The sequence below is a fragment of the Eulemur rufifrons genome, chromosome 3 (genome assembly GCF_041146395.1).
Source record: "Eulemur rufifrons isolate Redbay chromosome 3, OSU_ERuf_1, whole genome shotgun sequence".
NCBI lineage: Eukaryota > Metazoa > Chordata > Mammalia > Primates > Lemuridae > Eulemur > Eulemur rufifrons.
In genome coordinates, this window is record NC_090985.1 from 24,950,902 (window position 1) to 24,976,881 (window position 25,980).

Below are 25,980 nucleotides of genomic sequence, written 5' to 3' on the forward strand. Positions count from 1 at the left end.
GGGTGCGGGTGTGAGTATGGCGCCTGCTACAAGGCAGTGCAGGGTGGGCCCAGGCCCCAGCTCCTGGCTACCTCAGCTGCCCCCTACAGCTCCCTGCAGTGCCAGGGCACCCCTGCCAAAAGCTGTCCTATTTCTCATAGCCCTCCCTAGTACTGGGCCTGTGCCCCTGCCATCCCCTCTACCCAGGTCCTGCCTCCTTCCTGCCAGGCTCAGTCACTCCTAGAGGGTGCTTCCAGGGTCTCACCTGCCTTGTGTACCTCACTGCACCGCTGAGCACTTTCTATTGTAATCACAACTGTAATTAGGCAATTAATGGTGAGAAATTTGCTCTGCTGGGAGAAGCCTGGCGCCCTCTTGTGGCCATGGGGGTAGTAGCACAGCATGGGAGCTGGCAGTAGGGTGGTAGGATGGAGGAGGCTTTGCCAGTGAGGTCAGCAGCCAAGTGGGTGGGAGGAGAGGGAGGGGGCCAGCACCCTTCCCAGTGGACAAAGGTGGACTTGAGCCTCTTGGGACTTGTACAGGGCCTCCTGCCCTCCCTCCAGGCTGTGTCCACTTGCTTAACAGGGGGCCCAGCAGCCCTGCTGGGAGGTACTATCACCTGTCCGTGCCAGTGGAGGGGCCAGGCCAGAGCCTGCTGCCCATCCTCCTCCTGGCTCTGTGCTGAGGACAGCCCTTCCCAGTGCTGTGGGCTCCAGCACCAGAGACCTGGGCAGGTACAGAGTTGGCACCTCCTCAAAAAAGTGCAATAAGACTGGGGAAAAAAAAGACCTTTAAGAGCACTGACACTAGAAAAGTGAGTTTGGATGTGTAAAAGCTGCCTTTAGTTGGGGGCTCTGTGAGCTGGCCAGGGGCTGCCTGTACCAGAGCCTGACATATCGAAGAAATGTCAGGGCAGCTGTTGATAAAAAGCAGATTAGACAATATACGGAGAAAGTCAAATCATGCTGCATTAGGGACGGAAAGCCTGGCAGGATAGAATACCCACAGCCTGCAGCCGGCCCACGGCTGGTTCCCCCCAAGGCTGGCCACACCCACCGCAACACTGGAGCAGCCTAAGGCTCCCCTGCCTGCTCCCCTTGCATGCAGTCTGGGGGTGTCCCAGGCCTGTCCTATGGGCCGGGCCACTCCCCTGGGCCTCTCCTGTCAGGAACGTGGCTTGGTTTCTAGGGTATTTGTCAGGCAGATTATATTCTCCCTTCGTGCAGCCCTGCCCCATCCTGTTCCACTGGCATGGGTGTCTTTTGTAGCTGATTCTGGCAAATTCCATGCTCAGGTACCAATCTCTGGCTTCCTGCCTAGCTGTCCTCAACCATCAGCTGGGGTGAATGGGCCAAGGAAGCTTGGGGAAAGGGCTTCTGGAACCGGAGTATGTTCTCGGGGGCCAGAGCCCAGCTGAGAGGTTTTGCCATCTTTGTGCTGTGCCTCAGCCTGGAGGCTTGCTGCTTTCTGTCTGCCTGTCTCTGTAGCCCCCTGCCAGTAAGGCCAGGGGCTGGTGGACGTTGGCCTGGGACATGGTCAGAAGCCTCTGGGACTCTGTCCCTGTTGATGGGGCAAGGCCTGCTTCAGTATGTCCTCCAGGACTTCTCTGGTGGAGCTGGGAGCTGGACAGACAGCTGGATGGCTGCCCAGGACACTCACCTGGGGCCCGCTGGGCTGGATGGTGGAATGACAGGAGCAGCCTTTTCTTTCCCGGTTGGCAGTCGCAGATGGTTCTTTGTACAAAGTAGTAGTTCTAGTTTCATCTTCTTACTCATTAACCAATTGTGAAATTAGCAACTCATTTTCTTCTTAGTTATTTCCCTTTGAAGTTCCATAAAAATCTGAACTCTCTCTCAACTCCTGCTCTGCAGTAAAACAGAGTGAGAGCTGTGACCTCTGCCTGATTGGTTCTGCCATCTGTGGTGGAATCGTCCGATGAAGGAAAACCAGGGTGAGCCAGGCTCTGCAGGCAGAGTGGTCTCCTGCTGTGGTGGGGGCTGCTGGGCCCGGCCTCTCTGGCCTCGTGGCTGCCCTCCCGACTGTATGCTGGAGGCGTGGTACTCCATACACGGCAGGGCCCCAGGGGTGGCCGAGGGCGCGGGCTCTGAGCAGGAACTCCAGCCGTGCTGATGGATGGGCTCATAGCCCATTCACATATGATGCCAGCAGTTTTTTGTAGTTTGTCTTCCATTGCGGTAGTAAAGTTTTTAATTAGGAAAGCTAATGAGATCGATTAGTCATTAGAAGTGACCTCTGGATGGCGGGCGGAGAGGGTGTGTGTGTGGGGCTGATAACACGGCCGGGGCATCGCTGGCAATAAAGGCTCGAGGGGCTTGATTTGAGCGAAGCGTGCCACGGGGAATACATCATGCGGAGAAAAAAAATTACAACCCCGGGAGTCTGTAATGAAGGGAATTAAACCAACATCCTATCTAAATAACATGATTATCTACACAAAACCCCTCAGCCAGCAAGGAGGAGTGGGCATTGAGGCCTCTGTCCTCAGGGAGGAGGGCGGGCCCTTGAGGTTGGCCACAGAGCAGCGTCCTGCAGCCCCTGCCCTCCCCATCTCTGCACATGCTGTGGAGCAGGAACCTTTCCTCCCTCCCACCCTGACTTTCTGGGCCTCTGTGTGCCAGGCAGTCTTAGGAGCCCTCGCTCCTGCCTGCCATTGGGGACCCAGCCCAGAATGCGTCCCTCACCACCTGTCTGTCCAACTGTGTGCCTACTGATCCAGGTGTGGTCCTGAGTGCATCCGAACTGCCCACCCAGGAAAGTCAGGGACTGTGAGTGGCCTGCGGGGCCAGGCTGTGGGTGGCACAGCCCCACCATGGGGGCAAGACTTGAGCTGAAGCCTGGCTTGGGCGTTCACCACACCCTCCCCTCTGTGAGCCACTTGAAGAGTCCCCTCCCCCCCAGGGGCCATGGGGAATGGGGGGAAGCTGTCGAAGTGCTGGGTGCAGGAAGTGCCCAGCCGCTGGAGTGGGCAATGAGGAGCACTGGCCTTTTAAAAGGGCATCTGCTTCATTACCTTGTGTGATCAGAAGTGATAATTGGGCACCAATAGGTAAAAGGTAGTAACTTAATGAAGAGATTTGACTTAATGTGTTAATACTGATACTCACTGACAGACGGGAGGGAGGGGCTGGAATGTAATGGGCCCAGAAGTTAGCTGGCCGAGGCCTCTGTGTCACCTGGTGCTCTGGGCTAGGGTGGGTATGTGGCAGTCCAAGCCCTGGCACCAAGGCTATGTTCTGGTGGGTGCCCTGACTGTCCAGACGCACTTCTGAGATGGACAGGAGCAGGCTGGTGGCCGGCGCTCTCCTTAGGCACAAGCAGGGAGCTGGGCTTAGAGGCCATGAGGTCAGCTCGGAGTTATTGATAAGGAATTCCTGTGTTGGAACAAGCTATTGTTGATTTTCGTTGATCTCTCCTTACTTATAAGACTTTAAAAATTCACTTCAGTGTTTATTAATGCCCACCATATGCCAGGCTCTGCCCTGGGTTCCAGGCGTGTTGGGTGGGGGGGTGCTCAGAATGTAAGACCCCTTTACTTTGGTTATTCAGCAGGGATCAGGGGACTTCACACCTGGTTCCCTGAGCCCCTGTATTCTCCTCAGCTCTCCTAAGCTGCTGCCCTCAGAGGCTACAAGAGAGATGGGGAGGGGACCAGGTGCTTGGGGATGCTGGCAGGTGTGGGGAACTAGCTGGGGTGGTCCTGGCTTCACCTGGATGTTGCTGTGGCCTTCCCTCATGGGCAGCTGCTGCAAGTCCCTGCCTTCAGTCCCAGGGACCGGAGGTGGCCCTCATGCTTACCACTCCTGGGGTCTTCTGGCCCCACCGTCCACCCTGACCCAGGCTGGGCTCATGTAGCCTGCACACCCTGCTGTTGAGGGCCAGCAACAGGGCAGCCCCTCTGGTGTGGGCTCTGGGGGCCTCTCGGGAGGGCTCTGACCCTGTGTTGGGTCCAGGTGCCCCTGACCCACCCACATGTGGACTGATGGGCTCCCTGGTAGAGGTTGCAGCCCCAACTGTGGGTGGAGGGACACCTGAGGGAGGGGCTCTTTGCTGACCTCTGGATTAGGTGGTACAGTTGGCCTCCCTGAGGTCTCTGCAGTGGCTCCTTAGAGTGTTTCCAGCGGGCTGGGCGAGGCTGCAGAGAAGTCGGCCAAGGCACGGCCTCAGGAGGGGCCTTGGCTGTGGGAGGGCTTTTGAGTTTAGGGCTCTGGAAGAGCATTTTCAGGAGCAGTAATAGTTGCCAGTCCTGTACATGGAGCAGGGGGCCGTGGGGCTGGGAAGGTGCCTCCTGGGGTCTAGGGGCAGGCAGGGGTCCTGGGTTGGGGGGAAACTGGGCACAGCCTGGAAGGGCGTTGAGGCCACCTGGTGGGGTTGGGCTGGGGGCCTCCTGTTTGGGGCCCTGTGCCCATGGCCTTGAGGGGTGTAGCCATGAGGGGCGGGTGCCTGTGTCCAGTGCTGTGTTAGCTTTAATTATCTGGGCAGTTAGAGCTGTACATTATGAAAGTCGGGCAATTAAGATGCGTTCCTTGAAGCTATGGAGAAATTGCTGGCTATCAAGTAGAAGGGAACTCGGGCAAAACAGATCCCTGTTAATTGCATGAAACGTTCAGCAAAAAAAGCGCTGTTGTATATATTGCCCTCCAAAATGTTAAAAAAACAGAGTGATTAAGTATATAAATCTGTCTGGGCATGGCAATGGGGAGGTACCCCGGAGAAGGAGGGGAGCTTTCCAGACCCTGTGTGTTGGGGGATACAGGGCAGGAGCTTCCAGGAGTCCAGAGGATTCCTGTGCGGACGCTTGCCGCAGCCCATCAGCAGGGCCCTGGCTGCCTTGGTGCCTGCTTCCCTTGTGGGCAGTCACACAGCATCCCTGGTCCCCTGCTGTGAGGACATTCAGGGCCTGTGCCCACCTCTCTGGAGAACTCACTGGCCAGCTCCTGAAGCCTCGGGTGCCAGGCATCCTGGCACATTAGTGTGCCAAGTGGGGTAGGGGCTGGATCCCAGATTGATGGAAAGTCCTCCAGCCTCAGCGTGGGTGGTGGGGTGGGCAGTTTCGAGGGAAACCTTTGGCCCTTCTGCCCCTGGCCTGGTCCACCTTTGCTGACCCTGCCTGTGCCCTGGGTTTTCTCTGCAGCATCCAGCCTGTACACCCTGCGGACTCCACCCACTGGCAAGGTGATCAAGACCCGCTACCGCATTGTTAAGAAGACCCCGGCTTCTCTCAGCACCCCGCCCTTCCCCCTGTCTCTGCCCTCCTGGCGGGCCCGGCGACTCTCACTGTCCAGGTAGGAGGACCTTGTGCAGGCTCCCACGGGCCTGGGGACTGGGCTGTCTGGGCACCGAGGGCTGCAGGTTGGAGCCTGTGGGCTTTGGGAACTGTGCTCACCCTGGGAACTGCTTGGTGTACAGCTCATTGGCTTGGGAACGGCCTAATTTTGCTGTTTGTTTAGCAATTTCTACACCAGATATACAGCCAGCCCATGTGTACCACATGCTCACAAAGGCGTACACACATGCCACACTCCTGTGCACACATGTCCTCTGCGGTTATTAGCAAGCCCATTAGCTGCTGGGGCCTCACGTGCTATGGAAGCAGCCACCACTCAGACACGATGAGCTGCTCCTGGAGTGCTGCCCCTGGCTGTCTTGCTGGGAGAAACTTCTGGGGAGAGAGGCTGAGCCCTGAGCAGACTCTCTGGGAGCTGTCAATGTGTTGATTGTCAAGGGCAGTGAGGAGGGCTCCTCCTCACCCTTCCCTATGTCACCCGCCCGTGGGCTGGCCTGCACGGCACTCTGGCCTTGCTCCAGCCTGCTGTGCCCGAGAACAGGCAAGATGGGGGCAGCTCTATCTGGAGAAGCAGCCTGTACCTGCCTTCCTGGGGGCTTCTCTGGGGGCCCCTTGCCACCTGCTGAGTTGAGGTTGCCCAGCCTCTGATCTCAGGAGGCGGGGCTGTGAGGGGCATGGTTCTTCCTTTGCTGAGGTGGGGGTGTCCTGTGTCTAGGCTGGGATGAGGGGCAAACAGGAAGCAGGCAGTGGCAGACTCCCTTCCTCTGTCCCTTGACCCTCCCATGGTTGCCTGCCTGCTGGGAATAGTGTGGGTTAGAGGCTAGGTCAGGGCCGCAGGGCAGAGTAGCCATAGTCCAGGGCCTGCGGTAGTTGCCCAGTGGGTCCCTGCTATTGCCCAGAGGTTTCCACGCCTGAGGCTAACCCCAGGGGACCCTCTGGCTCTGGGGCCTGTGGCAGGTAAGCCAGACGGTTGGGTTGTCCGGGCCTCTGCCTTCCTCCCTTACCACTAGGCTGCTCCGAGCATGGCCCTGCTGCCAACTTTACTAGAGGCAATAGCTGGAAGTATATTTTAAATTAATTTTACTGCACTTTTTGTAATATTTTTGTTTTAAATAGATTTATAAGCATCTTGGGGGCTATTTCTACAAATTTATGAAGATAATTTTTATTCTCTCGATAAGGTTAAATTTATACCTGCTATTTCCATATTAATTCACAGTGCTAAGTGGATCTAATTTTCTTCCGTTGCTCTATCTGGTGAGCATGGCCTTTCCTAATGCAATTTCCCCCTCACTAAATCACTGTGGTCGGGAGTCGTGATCGAGCTAAATTAACTTAAATTAATTTACTTAATAAGAGCCCCAGATCATTGTGAATGAGGTGCAGATTTATTGATTCTCCGCCCTGCTCCCCGACTGGGTGGGTGCTCCCCCATGAAGCCCCACTCCCAGGGCGTGGCTGGGACTGGGGACGCTCTTCTCGGGATTGTGCCAGGCAGGGCTTCTTCCTTTGGGTTCTGAGGGCCAAGGAGGCCCCAGATGTGGATCCAGCTGGGCTGGGTCCTGTGGCTGGGCCGTCAGGGAGTCTCTGATGGGGTCACTGTGCAGAAGCGAGTACCCAGGCCCTGGGGCGAGGACTTCTAGAGCAGGGTGGTGGCCTGGGGCAGCCCTGAGGCCTGAGGCAGCAGCCAGCATGTGGATTGGCGTCCTGTCGATGCCAAGTGGCTGAGCACAGCCAGGTTGGCTGTGCTGTTCCTCCATGTTTCCTGCCCTTCAAGGATGGATCCTGGGCTTCCGCCCTGCAGGGAGCAGCCCTGGCACAGGGCCAGATCATAAGCATGGGTGGGCAGCAGGTGGGGAGGGCACTGCCCTTTGACAAGAGCTGTAATTCAGCCACCGCTGAGGGTCCTGGCTTTGCTTGGTGGCCATGGGCCCCAGGCCTGGGCACGCTCCCAGTGTATGGAGGCCAAGCCCACTCCAGGATGGATATGGTAACCATGGGCTGTGTGAGGGGCCCTTCTGTTTCCTGACCACCTTAGCCCAGTCCTTGCCAAGCAGCTGGGACCCTTGAGGGCTTGACCCCTGGGCTTGGGGATGGGAGGTGGAGGTGAGGGAAGGGAGGATGCTGAGCTGAGAGGCACTGGACTTAGGAGGCCTTGGTAAAAGTGGCATTAGTGGCTGGACCTCCCTTGCCCAAGGTCACCCATGCCTTGCATGGCTGCCTTCTCAGCAGAGTAGCCGCCAGCCAGCTGCCCAGCCCACTATTGGCTGCACGCACCTGGACACAGGCTTGTTGAAGCAGCAGAAAGGGCCAGTCTCCTGGGTCAATGTCTGACCGGGTGTCTGCCTATGTGCCGCCTGCAGGGCTCCATCAGAGCCTGGGGTGCCTGCATGTGGCTGGCAGGCTCACCTGGCCATGGCCTGGCCCTCAGGCTCCCCAGCTCTCCCTAGGCAGAGGGAGGGGTTGGACAGGCCATCCAGCCAGGTGGCTGGGCCGAGCCTGGGACCTAGGCCTCTCCCTGGGTCCCCAGCTCTGTCCCCTACCTGGGAGGGAAGTAGCCCTGGGAGGGACTGGCAGGGAGGCCCCAGCAGTCCTCGATGCCTCAGTGGGCAGAGGTGGGGGCTGAGGGACTCACCCGAAATGTGAGGTGGGGGGATCCAGCGGCCAAGTGTTGGCATGGGGAGCCCCTTGCCCAGCCTTTGCAGCCACTGTTACTGTGACTAGAGATTTGGTCACCTCAGAGAGGGAGTTGTGTGTGGGTATGGAGTGCTGCCATCCTGGGGAAGCCCCAGCAGGCTGGGTGACCCTGGCAAGCCTCTTCCCACTCAGAGCCTTGGCCTCTTGATCTATCCTTAAAGCAGAATCTGTCCCTTCCGAGGGCGGTGCTGGGCCTGCTCCACGCAAAGCCCCCACCCCACGGTGAGATGGGCAGAAGCAAACAGCTGCTGTGCTGGGAGCAGAGAAAGTTTGTCCAAGGCAGAAGGAGCTATGGGCAGAGGCCTGGGAGGGGGCAGAGGGTGAGGAGATCCAGGCAGCTCTGAGTGTTGAGGGGAGGCCCTGGGGGTCTGGGCAGGCTCCCTGAGGCCTCTGGGCCACTGCCTGGAGCATCCTGAGTGTGGCGTGTTCGGGGCTGGGCTGAGCACGGCCATACCTGACAGCTAGCTGCCTGGGCACAGCCCTGCCCTCTTGATGCTGGGAGTGTGGGTAGGGTCTACAAGCTCGATGCTGGAGGCAGGCGCAGGACGGGGCTGTACCTCAAGGGGCCTGCACTTGCAAAGACTGAGGAGGGCAGGGCACATGCCAGTCCCGTACTGAGAAGAGTGGGGACAGGAAACAGGGACCAGTCTGGTGCCTGAGACCTAGGCACGGGCCTCCAGGAGAGCCCCATTCTGCTGCTGACTCAGCCCTGGCCCTTGCCCAGGGCCTCCCTCCTGCAGCCCCCTCCCCACTCCCTGCCTTGGTCGCTTTCAGGTACTGTCCCCCTCCTGCCAGTGGCTCACAGGCATCTGCCCGCTGTCTCCCTGAGCTGGGTGAGGCAGGGCTCCTCTGCCCATTCAATACACATGTGGCATATGGCTGGGCCTTCACAATCTAGAGGGGCCCGAGAGGAGGCCCTGCCAACCATCCAGTGCCCCAGGACCCTGCTGTGGCTTCTCGCTGCTCTGCTGGGGAGGCTGGAGGTCCCTGGTTCCCTGACTTGTTGGCACTGGCATCTGTTTTGAGGAGAGGGGAGAGTGCAGGTTGATTAGGCCTGTTCCCCTTTCTGGGAAGTTCCAGAAACTCACTCCAGAAACTCCTTTCCTCCAGCCCATAGGCAGTACCAGGGCCTAAGATGGCCACAGTGTGGCCACTGCGGCAGCCATTGTCTCTGAGCCATGCTTCTGCCCCCAGCAGTGACTTTGCTCTCTTTCTGTCTCCTGAATTAAGTGGAAACTCACCCTCAGCCAGTGGTCAGCCTTGGCCCGTGTGGAAAGCTAGAAGGCATCAGGGCCCTGTTGACAGCCTCATTCTTGGTCAGGGACCCAGTGTTTCCTGTCTGTCACGAGCTCTCTCTGGGCCTGGATGTGGAGGACATGGGTGGGGAGAGTCCGCCGGAAATCAGCCAGTGGCCTCAGGCTCTCTCGGCCAGCCACCACTTGCCTTAACCAGACAGAAGGCTGGAGGCCTTTGAGCAGCAGCTCTCAGGTCTTTTGGGTGCCAGCCATAGTCTCTGAGGACATGTTTGCCCATTGAGACCACAGGCTGAACAAGGCCACCTGCTGCCCTGGCCAGGTGAGCATGTGTGGAGGCCAGGGCAGCAGGGGTGGAGGGTGGGAGGGCAGCAGCCCCTTTCGGGAGAGAGGGCAGCATGGTGGGCAGCAGGCAGGACAGGACTCTTGCCCTCGAAGGGCAGCATCTGTGGCGCCAACTCTGTACTGGGGGTCAGTGACCACATTGCCCTGGCCTGCAGAAGCCTGGTGTGGTGCTGCCTGGGTGCAGGGGCACCTGCTGGTGGGGGCCATGCTGGGTGAGTGCCATCTAGCCCAGAGGGCTGCAGTGTGGGATTGGGCTGCTATGCTGAACATGGTGCCCATCTTGTGCCTGGGGAAGTAGACAGGACTGGGCTGCTGCTCAGGCCCAGGACCCCTGAGAGTCCCCTGCACAGGCTGCCCTGCCATGGTGGGTCCTGAAGGGGGGGTCACAGCCAGCCCCAGGACTGCACACCACTGCCATCCAGAAGCCAGGCCCAGCACCAGCCCAGGGTCTCAGAGGGCCTCCCTGTAGGCCCAGGGTTCTGGGGTGCAGGGGCAGCAGGTCAGCAGAGGGTCTGAGGAGCAGTGCCCAAAGGCTGAGCCTCACATTGAGTGAGGATTTAATTTTTTTGTTGTTCTAAGATTTGTGGATTTGCCTGTGTCCTCGCTGGCTTCCAGCAAGTTCATTAATCTGAACTGAAGCTGAAATGTGACTTATATCCCTAAACTGCCTGTCACTTTTTTCCTCTTTTCAAATTCGTTTGACATGAAAGTGCGAAATAAACAGAAGCCGCTGTGCTTAAGCAGATGAATCGGAGGCTTTTCCATCCCGACTACAAATGGTCCTGTCACAGGGCTGCCGCTTGCTGGGCTGCCTTATTTTATTTTATTTTATTTTGTGTCTGTGCGGTAAATCTTAAGTAATCTCTGTGCAGTTTTGACGAGGTTTAGACCAAGATTTTGAAGGGCTCTGAAACGCTTCTCCAAAGTGACGTCTCATTAAAGAGGAATCAGCCTGGGGATGGGAGGCGTCCTCACCAGGGTGGCCGCGATTCCCATGTGCTCCCCTTGCCCAGAGCCGAGTGTCTCCTTAATGAGCAGGTGTGCCCACGCAGCCCCCAGGCTGCCATGCCACCCTGCTCTACCTCTTGCCTGCTCTCTGGTTTGGGAACTGCCGTGGTCGGCTCAGGCTGCCATGGCAAAGTATCGCAGACAGGACGGCTTAAACAGCAGAAGTTTATTTCTCACAGTTCTGGAGGCTGAAATTTGAGATCAGGGTGCCAGCAAACTGGGTGTCTGGTGAGGGCCCTCTGCCTGGTTTATAGAGGGCTGTTTATAGAGGGCTGTCTTCTCACTATGTCTTCACGTGGCACAGAGAGAGAGAACTGGTATCTCTTCTTATCAGGGTACTGATCCCATCATGAGGGCCACCCTAGGACTCCATCTAACCCTTAATCACCTCCTACAAGCCCCACTTCCTGGTACTGTCCCATTGGGGGTTACAGCTTCAATGTGTGGATTTTGAGAGACACAAACATTCAGTCTATAGCAGGGCATGTCCTGCTCAGGCCAGCTGGGGATGGTTCCCGTGGCCTCCTGACATGCCCCGAAGTGTGTGGTAGTTAGAGAAACTTGGGATGAGTCTTCACCTAAAACCAGGACTTCCTTCTCACTGATGTTGCCATACCCCGGTGCTGTGGTGTGAATATCCCCTCTAAAGCTCACGTTGAAGTTCAGTTGTCGATGTACTGGTATTGGGAGGTGACTGGGCTGTGAGAGTCTACCCTCGTGACCAGACTAGTGCTGTGTCTTGGGCTTCTGATCCAGGGATGAGTTTTCTGTGGTTTCCTCTCCTGGTCTTGCTTGCCCTTCCACCATGGGAAGACCCTTGCCAGACTCCAGAACCGTGACTCAAGTAAACTTATTTTCTTTATAAATTACCCAGTCGGTTATTAATGGACTAAGACATCAGACCTTGCTCTGCCTCTGGTGATGGCGATGGAAAAGCCCAGCCAACCCCAATCCCACTCAGCTTGGCCTGGGGCTGGGGCCTGGGGCTGGCAGGGGACAGACCCACACATCAAGGGGGCTTCGGTGTGCAGGGTCAGACTCAGGTGTTGAGTGGGCAAAGTCCCACCCACAACACTCTCCTCCAGGGATCAGGAATCAGGCAGGCAAAGAAGCCAAGAGTTTCATGGGTGGCTGCTGTTGGGATACACTGATACCTACCCAGCATGGGTGTCCATGACAGGGCTCGAGCCCTCTAGGGCAGGGGGCAGGATGGAATGGTCAGGGTCCACATGGTGCAGGGCCTTGCCATGGGCCTAGGGAAGGGTCTGGAATGTCTGCTGAGAGGATGGAGGCCAGGCAGGTGGGAAGGTGGACCTACTGGCCCTGCTGGATGGGTGGGGCATGAGGGACATCAGGACAGGGGCTGCACCCAGGCAGGAACAGGCCTGCTGAGGTGGCGGCACTGCCGTGGGCTCCTCAAGCCTCCTGGGCTGTGACAGCTTCGTGCAGCTCCAGGGCATGTTCCCAGACATCCACCTGCTTCCCGCCTTCTGTCTGATGAGGAGCCAGGTGAGGTCAGAGGGTGAGAGTGCTGAAGCCCCATTGTCTGCGGGAGCTGGGCTGCACATTGAGCAGCTCTAACAACCTGAAGAGGCCCCGAGGCCAAGAACAGCTCTGAATGCCTGTGAAAATGCTTAAGAATAATGGGATTGTCAGTTTTGATTTTGGTTAATGGACTAGTTGAGTTTTGAATTGATTGTATTAAAAACAAGAGGGAGATGTTCCGGCTGCCTTTGTGTTGCTGGCTGGGTGCTGGTCCAGGATGCACCTTCAGGTGTGTGGCCTGCTGTGGCCTGTACGCTCTGTCCACGGTGGCCTGGCCTAGGCTGTCTGGCCTTCTGCCCTGAGCGCTTCTGTGGGGTGAGAGTAGGTGGTGATTCTGCCTGGCCTGCTGCCCCCGTGTCTGTCCTCAGTGGGGCTTTCCTCTCATTGCGGCTTGTGTGGCCTATGGCTTTGTGTGGCTGCTCAGGCTTCATGTGTGCAACCCCTGCCCAAGGCCAGTACCACTTTCCAGGAACCCTGCGGAGGGCCGAAGCTGGCTGTTCCCAAAGACAAGGCTGGCCCCAAGTGACCTCCTGGCCCATGGGCTGGCCTTGGATGACCATTGTGAGATCTGGGAGCCCGCTGAGCGGGCCTGGACTTGGCAGTGCTGGCCTGTAGTGATGGCTCTGGGCCAGCTGCTGCTGTGGGGCTGGCCGGCCAGTAGGTGAACATCTGTGGCCAGGCTTGACACGGCCACAGGCTGCCCAGGGCCATGCTGACCACAGCACAGCATCTGTGCTCTGTCCGACCCAGGCCTGGCCAGGCCTCAGCCTGCACATGGCTATAGGCAGGTCCAAAAGACCACAGCAGCTGGGTCTGGGTAGGGGCAGCTGGCCAAGGTGACCACAGGCTGCCCCCTCCTCAATGTATGTCAGCAGGCTGGGGCAGGGGCTGTCTCAACACGACTCCCTGTCTTGGCTGTTCCAGTACCCCTGAGAGGGAGGAGGGAGGCGTGCTGTGGTTCCTGGGCTCACTCCTGTCCCCGCTCCTAACGAGTTTCTTGCATTTATTTATTTTTTTTTATATACTTTTCTACTTTGAGAAAAGTTGCAAAAATAGCACACAGAACTCCTTTCCCTAAACTCACTGGTTATTTACATTTCATCCCATTAGCTATGTTATTTTTTCTGTTTCCGTACGACCTTTTGGATGGAAGTTGGAGCTTTTGTGCCCCTTGAGCAGGACACTTTGGGGCTGTCTCTTCTCTTGGTCTCTTGTGATGCTGACGTGTTTGGAGGGCCAAGGCGGGTGTTTTGAATAGTGCCCTCCACGGGGCTTGTCTCATGTCTCCTTGGGATGAGATTCGGATTTGCCGTCTGGGCAGGAAGCTCAGGCTGCCTGGCACAGCGACGTTAGCCGGTTTCTCTGTGGGGCAGGTTACTTCAAGTGATGGTGAGGGAGCTAGGTGAGGACTAGGCAGGCACCCTATTTCTTATGGAAGCTTTACCCACTTGTTCTAGATCCTGCAATGATGCCCCAGGCCCTCCTTTCTTCCGCGTCAGTTGGTGGGTCTCCCGTAGCAGCATTTTCCTCTGACCCCTGTTGCTTTGTATATTGATTTATTCACTTGAAATGATGTGGACTCAGGATTCTCATTCCATTTGATAGGTTAGCATCTGTTACACTGTTACTTAGTTTGGTTCTTTTTTGTTTGTTTGTTTGTTTGTTTCAGAGGCAGGGTCTTACTCTGTTGCCCAGCCTGGAGTATAGTGGCGTCATCACAGTTCACTGCAGCCTCCAACTCCTGGGCTCCAGCAATCCTCCTGCCTCAGCCTCCCGAGTTGCTGGGACTACAGGCACCACCAGGCCCAGCTAATTAAAACAATTTTTTTGAGATGAGGTCTTGCTGTGTCACCCAGGCTGATCTTGAACTCCTGGGCTGAAGCAATCCTCCCACCTCAGCCTCTCAGAATGCTGGGATTACAGGAGTGAGTTACCACACCTGGCTCTGGCCTGGATCCTTTCGACACAGGGCCCCGATTTCCTGGGCAGTTCCTCACTTTCTACACAATGAGATGCTCCAGGCTCATCTTGAACTTTCATTCTTGCAGCCCTGGAGTCAGCCTTTTCTCTGCAGAATCCTGGCTCTTGTGCAGTGTCTCTTGGCCTTTTCTCTGCAGTGCACAGGACCCTTTCGTCCCCCCTGAGAGCCCCCCCAAATCACGTGGCCCTGAGCATCAGTAGTGCTGAGATCCTGGCCTGGGGACACCGCACTAACAGATGCGTGTGTCTGTGTCGTGGACTCCTCTGTCAAGGTATGGAATAGCTCCACACCCTGGAGCATTCTCGAATGCCCCTTCCCAGGCCAGGCCTCCGCCCCCCTGAGGTGGCCAGTGTTCAGTTTTGTTTCACTGAAAATGAGCTTTATTGTTCTAGAACATCCTCTAAGTGGAGTCATACATTCTGTTTCCAGCCGCCCGCTCGCTCAGCAGTAAGCCTGATTCTTGCTCATGTTGCCGGTCCCTGTTGCCAGGCAGCATTCCCTGGTTTGTTCCGCAGTTGGCTTGTTACTTCTCTTGATGGGCAGGTGAGCTGTTTCCGGTTTAGGGTAATTATGAATAAAGGCTGCTAAACATTCTTGTACGACTCTTCACATAGACCTGTGTGTACATTTTCCTTCAGAGTGGAATTGCTGGGACGTGGGGAAGAGGTATGTTTAACTTTATATGAAGCCACCAAACCTCTCCCAAGTGGCGGGACCCTTTCTGTTCCCATTATACTTGGTGTTACCTTCTTTTTAATTTTCACATTCTCAGTATGTGGTGGCATCTTGCTGTGGTTTTAATTTGCATTTCCCTGATGACCAGTGATGAACACTAATTCATGGGCCAATTTAAGGCCATTTGTTGTCTTCATTTGTGAAAGATCTGTTCAAGTCTTTTGCCCAGTTTTTAAATTGGTGGTTTGTCTTTTTATTCTTGAGCTGTGGCATGTGCTTAATGTTTTTAGCCTCTGTGCCACCTTCCTGCCCCTGCTGAGTCAGCCTCACCTGTTGGCATGAGGGCTTTGTTTCCCGCCTAGGATCCGATGGTGGGTGCAGGGTGGTTTTGGTCCTCTGGAGGGCTTGTGTTCCTGTGGCTGCTACCCCCTGCATGTATCTGCCTGTGACAACACCCCACAGCCCTGCCCGCTGCCCTCAGCCTCTGTGCGCAGCGTCCCTCTGGGGCCACCACTTCCCTCTCGTTCCAGCTCTCACTTAGCTCTGGTCTCTGCCAGCATCACTGCACCCTGAAGCCCTGGCCATTGTAGGCCTTCCCGAGAGCCTCATGACTCACGGGCCATTTGCTGGAGCCTGTGTTCTCTGCCCTGGCACACGTATGTCCCTCTCCCACCCAGGGCCCAGGACCTGTTGAGGCATGCAGGGCTACCACCTGCATTTCTGGAGCTCCTCATTCATGCTCCAGCTGATGCTCTGGAATTTGAGAAAACAGGTGAAGAAATCAAAGCAGGAAGTTTGGCCTGAGAGTGGCAGAGAGTGTCTCTGCGGGAGGTGGGCCCAGTTCACTTGGAGAGGGAGGGGCTCTCCTACAGCTGGTGCCAGTCGTGGTCAGCCTACAGGCAGGGGTCTCAGGCCCTCCCTGGCCCTGGGGAGGGCCTGAGGAGATGGCCCCCAAGATCCCCTTCCTGCCTGCCCCCTCGAGCTTCCCACATGGTGCTGAGGCAGGTCTCCTCCGGCAGGTTTTTTAGAATTTTATTTTATGAGAAGAGGCGGTTACGGCTCCCCAAGTGCCGTAAAAGTTAATGTGATGGCCTCCCTGTGCCTGTGCTCATTTTTATAATTTTTTATTTTATGAAACAGGACAGGGAGCTTAGTGACTTATTACTATTCATTTCGTTTCAATGCAGTAAATATTGATTCAGTTGGGGGTTTTCAATTTAAACCACTCGGCGATTATATAAAATATTACTGGCCTCTGAAATTATGCTTACCGATCCCTTCGGCTGCTCATTAAGGAAGGAGTGCAATTTTTAGATCCCTTTGCCTTCATCATTCTAATAAATGGGCTGAGATACGTTTTTGCACGGAAGGTGCCACACGAAGCTGCTAGCAGGGGCTTGACAGCATGGATGCAACTCTTAATTTGGAAGTCGTTTCAAAGTGCGCCGTGGTTATTTATTTATTTCTGTTTGTCTGAGGCAGGCAAGCCTTTCAGCGCTCGCTCCTCTACAGTGCCCGTGGCAGCAGGGCTCAGCCAGTGTCCGCCCAAGCTGAGCCAGCACGCCTACCGCCCACTGTCGGGGGAGGCCTGTCCCTCCCGCCGCCTCACCTCTATGGTTTCTCACAGGGAGAGGGAGGAGAGCCAGTCCTGCCGGAACATCAGCAGGCCCTAATCGGCACTGAGGCTGAGATATTCCCGAGGGACACCTCTGATTCTCCAGGACTTCGGAAGAAGGGAGGGGGACTTTTTCCTGGAGATTTTAGAACCCAACCCTTGCTGATAGGTGTGGCAGGGTAGGGCCCGGATGCAGGACTTGGAGGAGGAAGCCCCAGTAGGAAGTGTACACTGTCGAACACTGCACCTGGGCACAAATTGAAGCCCCCAGGCCCTCTAACGTTGGTCCCTCGAGAGCCAGGCCTCCAAGTGTGCATCTGTGTGTTGCTCAGTCCCTGTCCTCACCTGGGTGGGCAGCACCTGGTGGCCCTGTGGCCAGCACTGCTGAGGGTCGGGACCAGCACACCTGACACTCAGGGCGCAGAGCCCCCTGGAGGCCCATATGGTGGCCCCGTGCTCCCAGGCAGGGCAAAGCCTGAGCTGCCCCTCTCCTCAGCCATCCTGACCTTAGTGGGACGCAGAGCGGGGTACAAGTGACAGGGTCATCCTCTGCAGGGTCATACCATGCCCCTGTGACACTTGGCTCCCCAATGCGCTGTTGCTGTTCCTCAGTGGGCTGTGGGGACTGTTGGTTGAGGGGTCAGAAAGCACAGTGACCAGAATTCTTGTGAGGGACAGCAGGACTGTGGGCACGAGAGGAGGGGAGGTAGGCAGGGGCGAGGAGGGGCCCTGGATGGGGATGATGCTGAGGACCTTGTGGGAGAAAGGAAGGGGCAGGCCCCGGATCCCTGTGCTGGACCAGCCCTGGGCTGTGTCCCCTGAGTGTGGTGCTGTCAATAGGTGGGCCGGTGAGGATGGCTCCTGGAGGTGGCGGGCAGTGGGGCAGCTGAGGCCTGCACATGTTCCTTCTCCCAGACCTGGGCTCTACTGCCATGTCCCTCCGCTTTGCAGCGCAGCCCTCTGCCTCCCCCAACCCCTTGGGTCAGCTCTGGCCCAGTCCACCCCATCCCTGCCGCATGTGGACAGCCCTGCTGGGCAAGGGTAGTGGTAGAGGAATGGGAATCGAGGGAAGGGGTACTTTTTGTCGCCACTGTGACATCTGCATGGCTCCATGACATCGGGGCTGGCGCCCAAGGGGCAGGTGGTGACAGCCCCACTCCTGAGCCCTTGTATAAAGCGCTGAGCCTTGGCCCCTGGTGCTGAGGGAGCTTCTTTACTCTCAGGCTGGCTTGTGTGCAGCTGAGGCCCTGCTTAGCGGCCTTTAGGGGTCAGGGGGTGAGTCTCACCCTGTCCCTGCTGTGGGGATGCAGGAGGGCCCTGGTAAGATGCTGCTGCAGCCACAGCAGCACTCAGGCCTTTTGTGGGCCGGCAGTAACACCGTGGGGATCAGCTGTACAGAGTGCTTGGTGACAAATCTGGAGGGACTTTCCTTCAGTTTGCCTAGGGACCGCTGGGGAGGAAGATGCAAAGCCCATCAGGCTTCTCCTGTGGAATCCACAAAATCGCCCTCAGCCTGGGGGTGAGCCCCGTGTGCCCAGGCCCTCCTGCGCTCGGCCAGCACGTGGGCACATGGGTCTCACACATGTACCTCAGTTGGTTCCTTGGGCTCCGTGGGGAAGGGGCAAGCGTGTCTGTTCCTGGAAGGAAGGAAACTGAAAATACCACCCTGACAGGAAGAAATAAAACGTCCTTGTCACCCACTGCTACCTGGGTGCCTTACATGCTTAAACACCATTTTAAATACCACTTTTACCTTGGTTTAGAGGTGGTAGTAAAGTGTCACTCAAATAATCAATATCATACTTAACTCCTAAAATAGATCAACCTTCCAGGCAGATCTTACCCCAAAACTCAACTCACCTCTCACGGCCAAGCTGGGGACCTGATGGAGGGACAGAGCGGCCTTGCACTGGGGGCCTGGGAGCCTAACAGGGCACTGAGGGCCCCGTGCACCAGTGCTCAGTCGGGACACAGGTGGGCCCAACCTGGCTCCACCTTGTCTTGGTCAAGAGGGTGCCCAGTGGGTTCCCTGGGCTGGGCCCCTGGACCCAGTGACCCTTGTGGTCAATGTGTGCACGGTGCTGGCCCGCCCCTCCTCACCATGCCTCCCTGCCCTCCCTCTGCATCTGCCCCACTGTACTGCCATGAGGGTCCTCAGAGGTGGCACGTGGGTAAGACCTTATCACCAGCCCACCCCATGGGTGCAGCCCAGCCCCCATCAGGGAGGTAAGGCGCCTTCCTCAGCACCCCCTCCTCCCAGCCCCCCGCTGCCACTCAGGCTGTCAGAGGGTCCAGCCTTTTCACCCAACCACTGGGCAGTGGTTTAGGAAGCATGGGATGTCTGAGGGTGCTTCGTGTGAAATGTTTGCCCTGGATTTCAGTTGGGCACTGCAGTTCCAGAGACCTGTGGCCAGGACAGGACCGGGGACCCCAGCAGGTTGGTGGGGCCCAGGCCCTGCTGAGCCCCGTACAGGGCCTGTGGTTCCCTGACTGTCTTCCGAGTCAGCAGGGTTTCCAAGGCTGTCCCGCCCACTCCCCAGAGCCAGGAGCCGGGTTTAATTTGCGGTTGGATGTCTGTTAAGATTGCGTCCACTTCCCAAGTCAGCACTTAATTGGCAAGGCGCTTGATTTAACAGCGTGGGAGCCTCCACCGGAAAAATGGCTTGAATAAATCACTGCCTGACGCCAGAAAATAGATATAATCTCAGCATTAACTACATTAATAGTAGCAGGAGCCGAATTAAGAAAGCCATAAAGCATAGGCGAGCAGGCATAAATTACGGCCCTGCTCGGTCCCCCTCTCGCCGGTCTGGTGGGGGGCAGTCCTGGGTGGGGCAGGGGAGAGGTGCCCCCCACACACCAAGGCTCGAGCTATGGCCTTGGCCTTGCTTGTTCCTGTGGGGCTCCTCCCTGGCAGGTGCGTATGGGCATATGGGCAGGGCCAGGCAGGCTAGTGGGCAGGCCGGTGCCCCAGCTGTAGCAGGAGGGTACACTCCCCAGGGGTTGGCTATGGGGGCCCAGCCCCTCCTCCCTGCTGGCCATGCCTCCTCCAGGACTCCCCCTACCCTTCCCCACCTCTCCTAGCTTCTGCTTGGGGCCAGGCCTTGGTTGAGTGCTTCCCACCACCGGGGGTATCCTCTGCCCAGTGGGTGCCAGAACGTGCTAGAATGGTCCCTGCATGTTATGGACGGGAGTGGCAGAGCAGAGAGTAGATTCAGCCAGGGCTGGTTCCAGACATACCTCTGGCCCTTCTTAAGTGTCTGCAGGCCAGAAGGCTTTCTGTAGGAGGTGACATTTGCCTTGCTGGTTAGGTAGACACAGCTTGATCACCCCCTGGGTCCCTTGTCAGGCCTGGCGCTGAAATCACTCCTCTCCGTTACTGGTCTCACATCTACCCCATGAGGTTCCTTGATCCAGATGACACTGGCTTGCACCACAGCATAGTCCTGGTGGTTGGGGCTGTCACTGGTTTAGGGAGAGCCGGGGTAGGGCACGTACCGCTGGCCCTGTGCCCTTGTCAGCATCCGCAGCCATTGCCAGAAACTCGGACTGAGTGGAAGGGATGCTGCCCAGTCTTTTTCGTGTGGTTCATATTCTTTGTCAAGTTCAACATTGTTTACACCCACTATTCAGTTGTCTCTGGAATGCCTGTTTCTTAGGGATTCATAGGAGGACCCTTTAAGTATTCAGGGTGTCATCTTTTTGTCATTTTCCTCAGTTTCAATTTTGCCTCTCAGTTTTGTGAAAATTTTTAACAGGAGTTTTTCTGTTTCTGTGCACTTAAATCTGTCAGTCTCTTAAGATGTCATATATTGATTTGCTTAGAACAGCCTTCCCTGCCCCAACATTCTATGAGTTCTAGAAAGTTCCTTCATGCCCCCTCTTGTTCACGTCTCCACCCACAGGCATCCGCTTCTCTTGTCTCTGTTGGTCTGGATTGGCTTTGTCTGTTCCCGAACTGCACAGTCATGGACTCATACAGTGGGTGCTGCTTTGTATCTAACTTCTTTTATTTACCACTTGTTGTGGACTGAACTGTGTCCCCTGCAAAGTTCGTAGATTGAAACTAACCCCCAGCATGACTGTGTTTGGAGATGGGGTCTTTAAGGAGGGAATTGAGGTTAATTCAGCAGGACTGGTGTCCTTGTAAGAGGAAGAGGGCTGAGTGCAGTGTCTCACACCTGTCATCCCAGCACTTGGGAGGCTGAGGTGGGAGAATCATTTAAGGCCAAGAGTTCAAGACTAGCCTGGGCAACATAGCAAGACTCCATCTCTATCAAAAATAGAAAATATGATCTGAGTGTGGTGGCACATACCTGTAGTCCCACCTACTTGGGAGGCTGAGATGGGAGGATCACTTGAGCCCAGGAATTTGAGGTTTCAGTGACCTATAATCAAGCCACTACACTCCAGCCTAGAAGTTTTTTTTATTTAAAAAAATTTAAAAAGAGGAAGAGACACCAGGTACACACTCACAGAAAAGAAGCCACATGAGGACAGCAAGAAGGTGGCCATCCGCAAGCCAGGAAGAGAGGCCTCACTGGAAACACCTTGATCTGCGATGTCCAGCCTGTGGAGAAAATACATTTCTGCTGTGGACGCTGCCCAGTGTGTGGTATTCTGCTACAGCATCTGGAGCAGACTTGTGCACCAGTGTTTGTTAGACTTTTCTGTGATGCTGTGTATGGTAGGAAGTCATTCTTTCTCCCTGCCGTGTGATATTCCATGATGAAGCTATGTCAGAGTTGATGTGTTTTGTTGATGGGTATCTGGGTTATTTCCCATCATTGCTAGTTTTACACAGAGCTGCTCTCGGTCTTACTGGGCATGTCGCTGGGGGACCAGGAAGCATCCTTTCTATGGAGGGTGCTGCCTCAGGGGGTGATGGATGCCGAGTGTTAGTAGCTGAGGCCAAACCGTTTCCCGTGGCGGTGGTCCCAGCCTGCGATCTGCTCAGCTAAGGAGCGTTCCAGTCGCCCCATGGCCTTGGCCAGCACTGGCTGCGGCCAGACTTTCCTGCTCTAGCCATGCTCGTAGGGTGTGGGGGCATCACACCAAGATCTTACTTTGTACATCCCAGCAACTGACAATGCTGAGCATCTTTTTCTTCACTTTATGTCCCTTGGCTGTGCTTTTTTGTAAGGTACCTCTTCACATTTTGCCTGCTTTCTTATTAGTTTGCCTTTTTATTCCTGGGCTAGAGTTCTTTATATATTAATATTATGGATACATTCCTCTCCTAATGTCTTCTTTCAGTCTAGGACTGGCTTTTTAATGATGTTTGGCTTATCAGTCTTCTCTTTTATGAGTAGTGCTCTTTGTAAGCTATTTAAGAAACATTTGCCTACCCCAAGCTCATGTTTTCTTCTAGAAGCTTGACTATTTTAGCTGTTACCTTTAAGTTTATGGTCCTTCTTGAGTTAATTTTTACTTGTGGTCCAAGGTGGGGGTCAAGGTTCTTTGTCTCCCTGCAGAGACACATTTATGAGCCTCCTGACCCACCCAAGTGCAAGGGCATTTGCTGTCACTCAGGTGACCAGATGGATATGTGGACTATTTCTGGACTCTTCATTCTTACCATTGACCTATTGGTCTATTTTCTTAGTTATTCCCAAATGTTTCTTCTTCCAGATGAACTTCAGAAACATTGGGTTAGATTCTCAGCTTCCCCAAGCAACCATCCTCCAAATCAACGAAGTGACATTTTATTTTTCTTGTAATTCCACCCACTTACACAGCACTGAGTGCAGGGGGGTGGGAGAGCAAGGCCGGGTCTTCCAGGTTCCTGTGCTTCTCTGAACCTTCCACTTGCTGGCCGGACACCCCTGCTGTGGAGTTTTTCCTAAGTTGTTTTAGAGTTTCTGTGGCTTTTCTTCGTATGTTCCAACTGGTTTTTGCTGGTGTCTTGGAAGGCTGTTGGTTTTCACGTGTATTTTCTTCACCATCAGGCTGCTGTTCATCGTTCTACAGATACTGGGTTTTGTGTTGAGGCTCCTGGGTCTTTCGAGATATTTTCTCAGATGCCACCATCCTCTCAAGGCTCCTAGGCTATGCAAAGCTTGCTGAGGTCACCACCCCTTTCCAGTGGAGCTGGACTGGATCTGCTGTGGGATCCTGGGGGCAGGGGGTGCCATTCCACTAGGGTCTAGGGTAGGGGGAGGATCTGCTTAGATAGCAGTCCCTTAGATAGCAGTGACCAGAGGGGTCCCTGAGGGCCCAGGCAGGATTTGGGCCAGCCCTGCCCCTCACCAGCCTGCAGGGGCAGAGTGGGTCCTGGGCTGATGACTCAGCCTGGGGCATGGCACCCGATGCAGAGCATCCCTCCAGCCAGGCCCTGCAAGGGCAGCTTCACCTGGCCACCTGGCCCGGCCTCTCTGCCTGACGAGCTGAACTCTGCACTCTAGAGTGGGGCCATTAAGTCCCAGTAATACCTGTTTTTTTGCGGCTAACATACAAAACACCAATAGCTTCAGCTGAAATGGATTTTTAAAAGTGTCATTTTATGGAGAATTTTACTTTCCATCTTGTTGTTTATTAGGCTCTTAAAGGGAAAGCTTGTAATGCATCCATTGATCGAAATACCAATTGAATAGATGTGAGCACATAAAATACATAAAATAGTCCCGGCCCCTCATAATGGAGCAGCAGCGTTTGTAATGGAGGCAGCGCAATTAGTATCACCCAGCACCACGCGGGCTGGGCTGGCAAGGGGCGCCCTGAATCATTTTTCTTCATTGCTGGGGAGAAACAGGGCAGGGGTGTTCCTTGGGGAGGAGCAGCACCCAGCCCCGAAGTCCTCAGGTGACACAACAGAGCCCTGCCTTCGGTCAGCCCCAGGGCCTGGGGGTGCCAGCTGTGTCCTGCCTCACTCATGTACAGCTTCCTGCCTGCACCCCTTCCCACCCTCTTCAGGCCATGCCCACCCTCACTGCGTCCCCGTGGGGCTGCCGGCAGCTGTGCAGGTGATGCCTCATAGTACCCCCTGGCCTGTAGTGCAGAGGTCTCGGCCCCCACCCAGGCCCATAGCCTGCCTGCCAGTGTGTCCTGGAGAGCCGAGTTGCTGGCCTGGTGCACACACACATGCTCAGGGTGGGTGCTGCAGGAGAGCCACGGCTGGAGGCTGGACAGCACCATCCGGTCATGCTATGGCCTCTGCTGAGCAGACCCCCAGGGCTGCTGCCTGGGGAGTCTGAGGGGCCTGAGCGGCCTGGGTGTGGAGCTTTGAGGGGCCAGGGGCCAGACTCAAGATGAGTGAGTTATGTGGGTGGAGAAAGGTCCTTCCTGGGGGTCAGGCGGCCCCAGCCACTGTGAGACCTGTGTGTCCGCACGTCTGGCAATTCAGAAGGCAGTCCTGGGTCCCAGCACACAGCTCTCTGAGACAAGGCTGGTGTCTGGGGTAACGAGGCCACCCCTCCCCCACCACACCCTGCCGGCCCAGCTCAGGCCCTGCCTCTCAGGGACTCTGTCTGCCTCCCCCAGAAGCAGAACTCTCTGTTGGTCCAGGTCATCTGGGCCCGGCCGCGAGTGACTGAGTCTGGCCAGTTCCGCTCTGGGGGCTGGAACTGCTTCCCACTGGCAGAGGCTGGGGCTCAGGCCTCGTGGTAGATGCTCTGAGAAGCCGGGAGGGAGGAAGGCTTCCAAATGGCCGCGCCCGTGCCTTTACCCACACGTGTGCACACGCGCACACTCACCCTCTGAGCGGGCTGACATGGGGGCCGTCAGCGTTTCCGGTGGAAAGCCCCGCTTAAGCAGTTTCGTGCCTGTCGCAGCAGCTCCGCCTGACCTACTTGGGGATTCGCCGCGCGAGCCGCTTCCCCAGGCCCCGCTTCTGCTGACTGCGCACTCCCCGCTCAGGCTCTAAGCTTCGAAAAATCGTGCTCCATTTCCTGAAAAATGCTTCCCCAGTTGTTTTCCCTGCTCCCCAGCTGGCCTGCCCACCTACTACATGTCTCCACTGGCCTGGGCTGCCTGGCCAGTGGGCTGCTGGGTCCCGGGCCAGCGCACTGACCCTGCTGCAGCTGGCAGGGGTTGGAGGTTGTGTTCCAGTCCCTGTGCTGCGGCACCTTGGCACCTGCTCCTACAGTCCTTCCTGTCCAGCTGCCAGGGCCAAGCCCAGACCCCCCTCAGCCCTTTCCTCCAGCCCTCGGCCCCTCCTGCCTCATGAGGGTCCTTCAAAGCATACATGTCCATGCCCCACCCACCCCAGCAGCCCGGAGCCCTTGGAACCTGTACTCTCCCCTGCTCCCTTTGTTCTCAGAAAGCCCATCTTGCCCTGGCCTTGATCCCAGTGCCTGGCCCTAGCTGCCCCTCTTGCTGCCCTGTGCTGGTGCCCTGCCTCTGCAGAGCACACAGCCCCTCTTGTCCCCTCTTTCAGCTGCTGGGCATATTGGCTGAGGTGCCCCCACCACAGGGCTGCTTCCTGCATGTCCGTCACTGACCAGGGCCCCCCGAGCCCTCCCAAGAGATCCTGGGAGCCCTAAGGCAGCACCACGTGGGTGTGGAGTTGGTGCATAAGCAGAGCCAATGCTGCCTGTGCCAAGGCCGGTAGGGTCCCACCCTCATCAGGGATCAGGAAGGCTTCCCCAAGGGTGTGACATCAGAGCTTGGGCTCAGGTGTACCCAGAGGTCCAAGTGTAGGGACGGCATGTACCAAGGCCCAATGCCAGGAGGGGGCATGGTGCTTTCTAGGAACTGGAACTTTCCAGGGTGACTGAAGTTCTGGGCTAGAAGGAGGGTGCATGGGGGCCATGGCCCACAAGGATCAGAGAACCTGGCCCCATATAGCCTCATGACTTGGTTGTTGTAAGAGCAAGGGGACCGGCTGCAGGGTTTTGGGGGCACATGATCAAATGTGCAGTTGTCAAACCAACTGGCGGGCCAGGGTGTGTGCAGGGCCCCAACCTGCCCCGGGTGGGTCCAGGCCAGCTCAGCAGTCGGCAGAGACCACAGCGGGAGGCGAGTGCACCTGGCAGGGAGGCCTGGGCCTGGGGCTCTGCCAGGGTGGATGCTGGGGGCCATCTGCAAAGGGGTACAGTCAGAGGCAGGGCTGGATGGGAAGTTCAGGGTATCGAGAGGAGTCCTGAGCTGCTGTGGTGGGAGAAGAGCCCTCAGTTCCTGCCAGCAGTTCTCCTCAGATTAGGGGTCTCTGGTGCGAACTCTGGTCTGTGCCAGCCTTTGTGCCACCCCTGGTTGCATCTCTGGGCCTGGGGGGCCAGGTAGGGGCGATGCTCCAGAGAGGCCTGATCTTGCCAGAGCTGTCTGTGATCTGACCTGGCCTCACTCTCTGGCCCATGTGACCCATGTGGAGAGAGGCCTTGAAAGACCCCACTGTTGAACAAGCTGTGGGCTGCCCAGTGTGGCCTGAGGGAGTATTTGTTTAAAGGTGCGATTGAATCTGGTGAATGGTGGACGTTTCCGAGTTTGAAAGTTGCCTGGCTGTGGCCTGGGTACCTCCGATCCCACCTGTGTGTGCCTGGCCCAGGGTATCCTGGTGGGCCAGGCTATTTCCAGGGTCCTAGGATGGAGGATGCCTCTCCCACCTCCCCTCACCATCTGTGCCTGAGTCAGGAGAGAGAGC

General features: G+C 56.5%; 1 protein-coding gene across 1 annotated transcript in view; it reads left to right on the top strand.

Annotated features, from left to right (window-relative positions):
- ZC3H3 (zinc finger CCCH-type containing 3) overlaps positions 1–25,980 on the top strand; it is an 82,091-nt gene that overhangs the window by 27,185 nt on the left and 28,926 nt on the right. The window contains exon 4 of the mRNA XM_069465908.1: positions 5,132–5,282. Coding sequence (XP_069322009.1) covers positions 5,132–5,282 — 151 coding nt within the window. The remainder of the gene's footprint in view (positions 1–5,131; positions 5,283–25,980) is intronic.